This window comes from Rhipicephalus sanguineus, chromosome 1, assembly GCF_013339695.2.
Source record: "Rhipicephalus sanguineus isolate Rsan-2018 chromosome 1, BIME_Rsan_1.4, whole genome shotgun sequence".
Classification (NCBI taxonomy): Eukaryota; Metazoa; Arthropoda; class Arachnida; order Ixodida; family Ixodidae; genus Rhipicephalus; species Rhipicephalus sanguineus.
The window spans coordinates 186,765,706-186,778,621 of NC_051176.1; the positions used below are offsets into that span (position 1 = coordinate 186,765,706).

General features: G+C 45.5%; 1 protein-coding gene across 2 annotated transcripts in view; it reads left to right on the forward strand.

The window, feature by feature from the left end:
* Positions 1 to 12,916, forward strand: part of LOC119403765 (ras GTPase-activating protein raskol) — a gene marked incomplete at its 5' end in the record, with an annotated part of 185,247 nt that overhangs the window by 164,161 nt on the left and 8,170 nt on the right. For both annotated transcript variants that reach the window (XM_037670599.2, XM_037670600.2), the window contains 2 exon segments: positions 3,351 to 3,420; positions 5,166 to 5,353. In XM_037670599.2, the coding sequence (XP_037526527.1) occupies positions 3,351 to 3,420; positions 5,166 to 5,353 (258 nt within the window).

Sequence of the window (12,916 nt, forward strand, 5' to 3'; positions counted from 1 at the left end):
GTAAAAGTATAGAAATTCGCATGTTTATATCGAACGGTATTTTTACCCGCCATCGGATATATTGAACGCCATGCAAGCTGGAAGGTGCACTTCAGCACTCGCTGCATCCCGCGACCTTCGCGGCACCGCGCCTCAGCCGACACCCAAAAAGCTCAAAAAACGTGAGGGCGAGAGGGCTCGGACTTTACTCCTGTTGGGCACATTCTCCAACTTGCGGAACGGCATTTTTTTTTTTTCTTTCTCTCTTTCTCATGCTTCTCCGTGTTACCGTCAGCTCAGAAAGCAGGAACGAAGGAGCCGGCGGCCTCCTCCCTTCTGTTTGTTTGTTTTTTTTTTTCTGTTTTGGGAGTTTTGATCAGCCAACCACATCCCGTGCCTTTCGTATATGCTCAGCCAACCACAGCTCGCTCCTTTCGTGCATCGCTGCTGCCCTCGCAGGTAGCCCAGATAGCCATCGCGACTGATCGCGAGCGCTTTGTTGGCGGAGTTCACTTCCGTGAGTTGTCGCATACCACCATATTCCTCTTTTGCTTGCGTGCTCACGTGCGAGCTCAAAAACATCAAGCTGAAGTTTCTGCCGGCCAACACGACAGCAAAGCTGCAACCGCTTGACCAGGCATCATCAAGTCCTTCAAGGTGGGCTACAGGAGGCAACTCCTTGACAGGCTGCTGGTCAACCTCCGCATGGGCACCGAGCTGAAGGTTGACCTGCTTGGTGCCATTCAAATGGTGACAGGGCGCTTGGCGAGACGTGAAGACTGAGACGTGAAGACGTGAAGGTGCTATCACCCCCTGTAAAGCTGTTTGTGCCTCATGGCGAATGCGTGTCTCTCGGATAGGCTGCAGTTAGGCTAAACGGCTGCCGAGCGAGCAGTGGCTCTGTGTTCACGCAAGTTAGGGTTAGTGCGGTGGCATCCGCCTGCGGGAGAAGCTAGGCCGACGAACAGAACACAGCAGTGAGTCTTTTTGGGGATCGGCAGGCGTGTGTGGATGGATGTCTCCCGTGGTTGGTCCATGGGGGTCGATACCACGGCTCGTTTCCTGCGGGCTCCTCGTGGTGAGTCGTGCATCGGTGACGCCGCATTCGCGGTGCATTGTATGTCTTATGTTGTCTTAAGTGTGTGTTATGTTTTCCGGGTATTCATTAGCATTATATAAGGTTATGTAGCAAGGGACTAGTTGTGTATCAAATTCAGCAGGTGAGCTCGCCGTATGTAAAAGTGTTTAATAAACGAACACGCGTTGGTTGCCCAGACGGCTTGAACTGTGCCCGTGTGTTCCGAGAGTGGCGATATCTCTCAGACCCCAACAAGACGGACACAGTGGCCAACTGCTTCCAGAAGGCAGACTTCGTGACAGCGGAACTTGCGGAAACCGGTGAAGACGGCAACGACGAGCGCATAGACGATGCGTTTCGCGAGTTGTCGTCCTTCTTCCCGGCTGCCGTTACACCCAAAGTGTCTGCAGACAATTTCGTGGAAGCGGACTGCGATATTCAATGTTCAGGCCGTTGCGAGCCTCGCTGACGAGGACATTGTAGCTGCGGTCGCAGGGACCCAGAATGCCCAGGCTGACAGCTCAAGTGGCGGCGAAGATGGTCCAGACGAGGCGGCGACACGCGCGTACTCCACCACTGAAGTGGCGGCAGCGTTCGGCTTGATTCGCCGTTTTTGCGGCGACATGGAGGGAACCGGGCTCTCGCACCTGGACAGCCTCGATAAGATCGAGGCCAGCATCTTCAACTTCATTTCGAAGACAAAGAAGCAGGCCAAGATAAGCGATGTTTTTTTTTCACTCAAATAAAACATTCTGTTGCATCGTGTGTGCGGAATTAGTTGTCATTCTTGGATGCCCCGGTTATAGATAATCGTCCGCCACTGGTAAGGTCTCGAGGCCTGTATTTTTTTATATTGGATTTTTCATATATCGAACTAATTCGCGATCCCCTTCGGGTTCGATATATCCGTGTTCGACTGTAATGCCTAAAGATTCATTTTCTTGTACGATAAACCGCACCCACGCCGACCTTCTCGGCAGTCCAAAGCTGACTCCCTTAATCATTTTAATTTCTATAATTAATGCTCTGATTAATATCTGTAGTCATTTAGAAATCTCTGCCACCACAGACATAATAATTGTGAAGGCAGCAAGCAAATATCGAAATTCCTTATTTTTGCGGGTTTTCGGACACAAATCTTAAAACACCCAGCACTTAGTAACAGAAGCTCTCTGCTGTCCTATTTTCTCCTCGTAAAAGAATTGACAGCGCAACGGGTTAAACACGGACATTTTCTCTCTTTTTTTCTGTTCATCCCAGTTATAACATAAAATTTTCATGACACTTGAATATTGTGATAAGTAGGTTTTGCTGCAGCATAGTATTCATTTTGCAGCATTTAAACAAGTGGATCCCCTCAATCTAATGCCTCTGATGGCACCATAGGTCAGCAAACTCACTCAGACTCACTCACTCTCGGATCGAGCCGTGAGTTTGAGTCTGAGTGAGTCCGGGTGAGTAATATTTTGGTGAGCTGGAGTCCGAGTGAGTCCGGTTGAGAAAACTTTTAGTGAGTGTGAGTCTGAGTGAGTCCGGTTGAGGAAAACTTTGGTGAGTCCGAGTCCGATTGAGCTCCACACCTTTTTGCCGACCTATCGTTCTATCTACACCACTTCAGCATTACTATCAGCCTTATGTCGGCTGACTTTTATAGTCCTGTCAACTCACACATACTTCAAAGCCCTAGAGTTCATATTTATTGATCAGAGGCGTGAGTTGCAGAGGGGGGCGTGGGGGGGTGCCATGACCTGCCCCCGAAAACTCTTTCACAGGAAGTTCTTGATAAAAATATTTTGACTTAGTCACCCCTTTCAATAAAGATGTCCTTACTGGATTGCAACCACTGATTACTCATATTTGAAGGTACGAGATCGAAAGGCGCCAAGTAGAGCACCAATTAGTATGCGAGATATTGGTGTGAAAGAGCATTGACACCATAGTCAATAAAACCAATTATACACTGACAGACTCATGAGTCGACCCACTCCTACTCAGACAGAGCCGTGAGTCTGAGTCTGAGTGAGTCCGAGTGAGTAATAATTTCGTGAGTTTGAGTCCGAGTGAGTCCGGTTGAGAAAATTTTCAGTGAGTCTGAGTTCGAGTGAGTCCGGTTGAGGAAAATTTTCGTGAGTCTGAGTCCGAATGAGCTCTAAGGACAAAATATATTTCATGAGTGAGTGTGAGTGAGCTTCACATTTCTTGCCGACCTATGGAGGGCACTGTGAGTTATTGCGTAAATAAATAAATAAATAAATAATGTCAACCCATAAAAGGAAAATGTCGTCTTTTTCAGAGCTGCAGGTGAGCTGGCTGGAAGGAGTCGAGAGAATGATGAGAGGTTCCCACACAGAAGCCTTCGTGAAGTAAGTGCTGTCACTACTGCGTGGTTTTCAATGGGAGCTTATTTGATGTTTAGCAAAAATTGCCAGTGGTTGTAACAGAGTGTTTCCAGTTCCCGAGCAGAGAATAGATTTAGTGAAATTGTGAGTTCTTGAACGTTTCTACTGCGGCCTACACACGCACCATGGTGGATGGACAATCTGTCACCAAGCATCTCAATGGCCAAAAGTTTATCAAGACGTGCCTATGGTATCAGAAAGCATGTCTGCGACGAAGACACGGGTCTTGCGATGCGGCTGGATTGCTCTGGAAGTTATGAGTCAACGAGAAATTTTGTAGTTTCTATTTATGCCTTTCATTCTTTTCTGCAATTAAAATGATTGAATCTTTTGACCACTGAGCCTTAAAAGAAATCATGCATATGCCTGGTAATCATCGTGATCTATACTGCATCCCATTTGTAAACTGTGTTGTTAGTGCTTCCTTTGCATCTTGTGCTGTACTATTTACCACTGCCGCGCTTTGTTGTAATTACTGTTCGCATTGCCATTAACTATTGTCACTGTGCTTTCTGTTTATTTTAGATTGCTTTCCCAATGTATACAACATTTTTGATGTAGCTGTGTTCGACACAGCTGTGTACGTTTGTGTCGGCGTAGAATAATCTACATTTTCATTTGGACCTGCAACTTTCATGTTTGTTCTTCTTCTGTGCCCCCCCCCCACTGTAATGCCTGTATGGGCGCTGTGGGTACTAAATAAATAAATAAATAAATTTCACGGCAACCTTAGGCAAGCGCCTTTTTCTGATGTAGTAGCATTCACAAAAACTTTGTTGAAGCGGAAGTACTCAGGAAAATTATTCATTGTGAGGAGAGATTTTTCACATTGTTTTCTATGGGCGGCTGACGGGTAAATGAAAATTTTTCATTGTGGCAGAAATTTCGTTGTAGCGGTGTTCGTTATAATGGGATTAGGCTTTGTTATTATTATTAATTTTGAATGTGGATGAAAAATGTGAGAAAGGCATTCACTAGCAGGACTGAGGTAGGCTAGGAGGATGTTCTTTAGTTTCCATGGGGGGAAAAATAGCCATCATGTTGAGGTCACAGTTACAAGATTAGAACATGAGAAACAGTATCATAGTGCTGAACCCTTTTCATGTCATACTGAAGTGTCCAGTTAGCTGAAATGGAGATGTGCATATTGATACATGTACTTTCTTTTATTTCACGGGGACCGCCTTTTTCACTTTCTTGTGGCGCACTTTATTGCTCGGCGCTGACTGCACTTTAACTTGCACGCTGCTTTGCAAATGATGCCGACTGTTCTGCGAACGTTGCATGCCCGACGCGTATGTTTGAGTACCTTCCAGATTGTACGTGAGCATCGGTGATAACACTAGAATGTACTATGATACATGGATAAAAGCAGACTCATTTCACCGCCAATCAGATTACCGATGGCCGACGACTAATTGCCGCTATCAGTAATTGCTGCTATCAGACTTTTCATTTCCTGGGCACAAGTTCACCCACTAAAAAATTTCGTCTTTAGCAGCCCGACTGCCGCCTTCTTTACCGTCATGACCATGTGAAAATATAGAAATGGTTTCATTTTTCTCTTTTTTTTTGTTTTTTGCACCTTTGTACCCCCTTGCAATCTGAAGATTGCCATAAAATTTTTTACTCGCGTGCATGTGTGTGTGCGTGTGCGCTGAGGCTGAAGTGCCAGCCGGCCTACATGTGTGTATACGTTCTTGTAACAGTATGAGCGGGAGGTGGCCCAGCTGAAACGGCTGATGGGCCAGCTGCAGCGCAAGCTCAGTCTAGCCGAGACCCAGCTACAACAGCAGCAGCAACACCCACTCTCAGCAACACTTAGTGCTGAGAGCACAGAGGAGCAGCAGCAGCGTCGACAGGAAAAGGATCTGCAGATGAAGAGCATCATCACCAGGTACATATCAGAGGGCCTGTACATCTGCAAGAAATAAGCTCTGCCTACGTCTTTTACTGTGAGTAAAGTTAGGAGCTTAAAATTGAGTTTGCTTTTGCCTGTTATTTTGTCCACACAATCTCCCTGCTGCGCAGTGATCATCAACCCTTTCCCACTCATCTTCACTTCCACCTGGGTGACCACCTTTTCTATTAGCGCAGTGCAGGAAATGCTGGCAGGGAGAGGGGGGGGGGTCAAATTAATTACAATAATTTATTTTCAACTTTTGGCGAGAAAGTTTCCCTTGCAATATTTTCTCGTGTCATCTCTTTCTGAAACAGGGAAATGGAGTAACTGATACAAGTTGAAGTTCAAATACGTATCTCTGTAACCGAAAAGATTTTATACATCACTGTAATATGTAGAGGTGTGCGAATAATAAGTTTTATAACCTAATCGAGTACAAATCGAATAACGGTGGCAACCAATCGAATGCAAATACAAATTGAATACTATTCGAATAGTATGGCAGCCATTTTTGAAACAGTTCTAGAATTCAGCAATATTTTTCTTGGGAACAAAGTCACATACATTACTGAAGGAACACTACTATTAGCTTTTACCGACAAAAAAAAAATGCCACAGTTAAGAAAACTGAGGTAAGCTCGTATAAGCACTGAAATACAGCAGTTACTTCAGAATTCAAGGCCATGCTTTGTCACCACCTTTTAAATAAAGCTGAGGCTTAAAAATTAAACCATGATTGATGAACCAATATCATGAATCTCATGATAAGCATATCAGATTGAGGACACTTATGTTTCAACAACACTAGGGTTCTAAATGGAAGCAGTTTCATGTATAATTACTACAGCATTGATAGTCCCGTAAAAGATTGGGCTGCATTTATCTTGGTAATCCAATATTAAAACAGGAAAAGTGCTCCCTCAATGTTCCATTGTGTTGTTCCTTTGGCATTTTCTGTCAGTGCTGATTATTTGAAATGTATTCGAAAAATATTCGGTACTTCGAATATTTAATTCGAATAGTGTGATTCAAGTGCCAAATTGAATAGAGCACTATTCGATTTCTTATTCGAGTATTCGCACACCCCTAGTAGGTATGATGTGACACGCACGAAACAAACTTATTAATACTTACAACACAAGTGTACCTTGTTTAGTGTCCAAAGTGCGTTCAACTGATCTGGGGGCCAGCCGCCCATGTCGGGAGGAGCGTTGGGATGGCGTACTCGGTTGGCGCCAGAAGCATTTGTCGCTGCCGTGAACCGTGCAGCTCACTGACTTTTTCGGAAGCTTGGAGTGCTTGCAGCTAACACATCCTCAAACAGGGTGGTCAAATGCAGCTGAACTTAAGGTGCTGGTGAGCGATAATGATAAAGTGTGAAATGCAGGACATTTTTGAAGGTTTTCATATCTCTTGTGGGATGTGGGACAGTTGCCCTCAATTGCCGGACAGTCCCACAAGTAACGGGACGCGGCGTCACCCTACTTTCACCAAATTGCAAAGAAAAAAAAAGCAAAAGCCGCTTTCACCTAAAGGCAAAGCATTGATAGCAATAGCAAAGAATCAGATAGAGAACTGCCCAAAATAATGTTCATAATTTTTTCAACCAAATAAATTGCAGTAAACATTCACTTACTAATTAAAAAGCTTAGTGTTATGCACACAAATCTTACTCATTTACCGGGGAAACTTGATGGCATAGTGCTGGCATGGTGAAGAGTGCCGGCAGCAGAGAGTGATGACTTCATGCTGCATCGCATACACACAACTGGTCACTCTCCAACTGGTGAAAGATTAGTAAACATCAGGCTTGAGAGAATCCATTTCTTTTTGCAGGCAACGTTTCACATGGAAAGATTGCTGGTGGGTGGTGAGGAACGCCATCAAGCGAATGAAATGGAACACACCACCATGCTATATCCATCTATTGCGTCTGTAAGGAACTTGCACTGGGTGTGCTCCATTTACGGTCACTGCTTATAGGCGTGTCATCCATCATGTCAGCAGCCAGTCTAAACAGGGAAACATCAACGCGAAATTTCGTGATACAATAAAGTTATTCATATACAGTATACTGGTTGTAAACCTATCAACACTTAAAACATAGTTGTGACAAATCCCTGCCCAGGCTTTGTAGAGCCGAACGTATTCACTGACCACTTGTGCCTTATTGACTCGTTATATGTGTACCGGTTAGTGTACACTTTGATCACTTTTTGTCATGTCACGCAGTTATTTGTGCCCCTCAGCTCATAGCTTGGCTTATGCTACGCTGTGCTGCAAACAATCTTCCCCATTTTCACCGGTAGAAACTGATTGACCAGTGGACCTTTCCTAAAAGTCATGCGCGGCCACCATGCGTCGGCACAGTGCATCACTGGGAAAAAAGAGCGCTGAACTCAGTCGTCTGCTTCAGCTGCATGTTCAGGCTTGTTGTAACACACGTCGTTTGTCGCTTCACATGCAGTCTCCGGACACCATCATGTGGTTATCATTCGTTCTTACATTGTGGTGGTCGTCGTAGGCTACGGAGTAAACCATGTTGCATTTGGCAAGGCATGTCATGCGGCACAACTGAAAGCATCAACACTGTAAATGCTGCCAACTGCCGATTTTCCGGACATGCTCGAAAATTCGGATGCTTTCGCGGCACCGTCACCAGTTTCATAGACGTCAGTGTATAAGAACGTCCGAAATTTCGGATGCTGAAACTCTTAGGCGTTCGAATTTTTCAGACTTTCTGCCCAAATTGCAGGTCGGAAAGGCATTAATTGGAGCCCCCAGCGCTTTCGCGAGTCTTATCTGTTTGCAACAGTAGCAGAGTCCGAAAGTCAGCTATGCCGCGAATGCCGAAGTGTTATGGGGTGAAGCAGACCAAAAATTCAAAGGGGCCGGATAAGCAGAGGAAATGCACGGAGGCATGATGGCGGCAGTTGGCAAACGCGCCAGTACGGCTTATTCGCTGACAACCCTTACAATAAGCATCTCCTGTTAACTGCTCGGTAGTGCATGTGACCTAGCACAGTTGCATGCATACTGCACACATTTAATAGGCGAGAACCCAAATGTGACGCGCCGCTATTCATGCTGCCTCTTTGTGCAAGACCACTGTGCGCTGCACAGACGCGTCATCACGAACCCTTTCATGACAAATGCATGCGTACAGTACAGCAACAGTACAGTGACAGCGTCAGCTTAGTTGGCGATGTGCTGCACACAACTAGAAACGATCGGCTTCACACGGCAGCAAATGCTGCATATCGGCCGAGATTCGGCGATCGGTGTGTGCACATCGGGCAAAGCCGGACGAGTCATCCACTCTTCCGCCACAGTCTTTGTGTTCTGCATCATTGTTTCCAAATGCTCCAAGCGAGAGAGCCGTAATCTATTCGCGGTTTTGCCGGTATATGCGGGCTCATCACGAGATGCAAATTTGCAAGTGGCAGTTGGCACGTACTTAAGCGGGGTTCACGGCAGGTACCGAATGTATTTGCAAAGCCTGGGCTTGCAGCAAAATGCCTAAGTGTACTGGGAGGCATTAAAGCTATTTTGGACGTGACTGTGGCGATTTGACCGCTTGAGCGGAATAAAAAACCATAATTAGTTTTTTCGGACGATTTCGAGGTCCCTAGGGAGTCTGAAAAATCAGGACGTTCACTGTAATCGCTTTGCTGACAGCTCACTCTTTCATTGTGTGGCACGAGTTCATAGCTGTGGAATACTGCATTCTCGTCGATTGGGCTCGTAATCTGAACGAATCGCTGCTTATACTGGAAGAGTATAAAGCACGAGTGATCCTTCCAACCATACAGAGCTCTGTAGCGTGCGTGTTTTTGGTAGTCCACGTTTTCTCTAAACTTTCATTGTCGCACTTCAACTATTTGTTTTGCATTGCAAAAAAAAAAATGCACGAGACACATTTATTTTCTTTCCACATTGTATCACAGTTTCCTCACTGGAATGCACTAACGGTGGCTATACGTTTCCACAGCATCCTTGGTCGTATGTATATGTCTCTGCGAGATGTGTTGCGGTGCGCCCCGACAGCTCCCGTCTTGATGTAATGCATAACACAAGTCACATATGTACCATGCCATTACTGCACAAAATGTGGTACCTATTTAATGATCCTTGTTTTCTCGAATATATGTGGCCACCGTGAGTGTCGGCGGGGGGAAGGGGGGTGTAAAAGGGGCACTTGCCCCCACTCTCCATCCCCACCCTATCAAGCCACACCGGCGCTGCGCACAACGCTCGCACGGTATAGTGCAGGTGGACCCCTAGCTGTTAGGTTTCCGCTTTCTTTTATGCTCTACCCACTTTTTTCTGTTTGCTGGCCACACCCAAGGACAGTACAATAGAAGGCAAGAGCTTGCGTACGTAAGCCACTTGCTGGCCCTGGCATAAAACTCTTTGCACGTCATTTCCAGCTTTCGCTTTTGACTCTCATTTATAGCTATGCTTAAACTGTCACACCGACTGCAGAGTGGCTCAGCGAACCTTTGATTTATTTCACAGTAAATTCCATAATTACAGTAAAACCTTGGTGATATGAATCTCGCAGGGTTACCAAAAATATTCGTATCATTCGAAATTTGTATCACCAGAAAACATGGAAAATTAGTATGCGACAAAAGAAAGTTGGCATACATTTTGATTTAGTGTTTCCCAGGGCCGCACGGACGTCACTGAACAGCTCTGAATGATTGCCAGTAAAGTTTTTAGACGTGAACAATCATAGTTGTACTTGTGAATATGCGGTGCATGCTCGCGTGTGTAATCAATGAACCAGATTTGTTGTGACCCATGACCGCTAGTAGCCCCTTCCTAATCTTACTGCACTTTTCTGCATGACACCAGAGTACTGCGGCGAAAGTGACTTTAGTAAGCCTTTGCACGCGATAGATGAAAGCCAGAACATTTTAGAATCGTTGTCCTTTGTTGCGGTTATCTTCTTATCGCAGTGGTGTTGGGGGTGCTTTTCCAGAGATTTACGGCCGTGCCCGCACAATCGGGAGGTTTGCTCAAAATCCGGAAGTCTCCCGTGCAAATCGGAGAGTTGGCATGTGTGCGCGTACGTTGCGAGGCCTAGCTCCTTCACCACCGTCCGCTTCGTTTCTTGGGATCTTCGTCCACCTTTCATGGGACTTCATGATGGACCCGCAGCTCGAGTTTCAGTCTTGTTTCATAGAATGTCTGATTGCAAGGACGTGGCTTGCATCGACGTGGCAGCCACATGTGAACACAGTACTGCCGCGTCTTCCGCGAAAGAATGGGCAGCACCTGTTCGTACCTGTGTGCTAGCGTACGTTCGTATCAAATGTCGCGGGATGAAAATCGGTTCGCAACATCTGTACTCCAATACATTGCAGGGTAATGGGCCCTGGCTGGGACCACAGAAAAGTTAGTATCACCCCGAAATTCGTACAAGCAGTCTAGTTCACCCGGCATGTTCACCAACTCCTTTGTTTCAAAGGATCCCTAAATATGACTGGAGAAAGGAGTCAAGAGACTTTCCGTTGTCATTCTGCGAGGCCAATGTTACCCACAAAGTCGGGCATGATACAACCAAACACGCCATTTCAGGCTACAAAATTTTTGAAGCGGACGAAGTATAGTTCGCAGAGGGTTGCCAATGGGGAAACAGTCCTCCTCGTCCTTCTTGATTTATCCGCCGGTCCCACTCCCTCTTCATCTTGTTCTTATGCAAATAGTGGAATGAAATGTGTGCATGCTTCATCATGTTGTTATCACAACCTTGAACACAGCGTGTCAGTCCGCCTCCTCGTCTTAGTGGAATTGTCTCACGAAGACAAGCCTGCAGCGGTCATACGGCACAACTATATATTCAAAACGGGCAAGCACGTGTGCAAAATTACATGAGCAGACTATAGAAAAAACGGACAGAGGGCGTCCGCGCTCTTTTTTTTCCCACGGGGCCCTGCATGCCCGGCATCACTACCCCTCCTTTGGTCAAGTGCAAACAAAAATAACCTTTGCAATGGATGCAAAAATCTAAATAAGTGATGACGTTCTTCTCATAACGGCCTTCCTTTGGTCCCCAGCTCTCCAGATGTACAAATGGGAAACTAACAGTTCTTGGAATGCAACATCAGGGGCACTCAGCCACCATTGCTATCAGAAACCTGCATGGCCATAACCCTGCGCTTTACCTTCAAACAGTGACGGGACAGGTCCCACTGAGTAAAGGTATGGGGCAGACTTGGCACCGGCCCCCCCCTGCGCACATGCCTATGCACATATGGTGCATAAAGCATCCTGGCATGGCATGAACATAGTATGCAATGCACTGTACAAAATCACTCGGGACAATCAGCTAGCTCCACATTACAGTAATACCATGTTTTAGTGAAGCGGTGCTGGTTTTTGCTCATTACCAGATCGCTAAGAAATGGCATATGTGCATTGAGGAAAGCCGGACGAGTTGTCTGCCCTGAATGTGTGCGCTAATACACGCTACATTCATAGATGACCAACTCGCCCGATCAGCAACCCTTCTGAACTTGTCTGCCCTGCCACCGCGTTTCCTGTTGGTTTCGAAATGGCCTTTTTTATCATCAGAATTTGTTCCACATTAAAGAAAAAGAAAGAAAAAAAACTTTGTGGTAGATACTTTAGGCAACATTTACTGAAGCATCACAATTATTCCTTTGTCAGAAGTGACAGCACCATCAGCAAGGTCAAATTTGTACTTGGTGTTTAGTGCATATCCATACTACCGGTTAGTGCGTAATTATGCCACATTTCTGGCAGTTACGTATTAGTGAGGTTTTACTGTATTGCAGGGAAGAATACTAACAGCATAAAGAATTGTGGCACAGCGAAGCATACTACTTGCATCATTTGTTATCGAAAAGAGGACCACCACAGTTTTTTCATGAATGTGGAAGGCATCCCAGTCCAATACATTCATTCCACACGAAGGCATGGATAAGAAATGAATACTCAATAAACATTTACTCATTAACATGGAATTGGAGAAAGTAACCTGTAAATTGCTGCTCTTCGCAATTTCAAGAGACTGAGACGCAGCAAATTTTTACATAAACGTCAGGTATGCATATATCGTACTTCAAATTATCGATATATTGAATGATTTGATAATCACTAAAGGCTGGATTTTTAGACATTAAAAAGCTCATTTTAGGCGCCAAAAATAGGCAGGCAAAACAACGTTTTAGCCTTCTAAAATTGTAAATGTGGGCACAATAAATTTTGACCTAAATGAAAATAGTTTCAAACGAAGACGTGCACGACCTTTATCTACGACAGGAAAACAAAAATGTTGTTGCTTAAGATGGCACAAAGACGCCAAAAGTTGAACACATCCATGCAATTGTGCTTTGTCTCGCACGGTTCGTAGAACACGGTGTATGCTGTGTTCGGCACGGTGAGTCAAGTTTGCACTGTCGAATCAACACATTCCTGGGTGTCTTTTAGGCATTACTGAGAAGGGCAGAGGAGCAGATATCCAGATTCCTAAAAGACGAGAAGGGACAGGGGTGGAAGCGCTGCGCCATTTGCGCCACGCTGCGC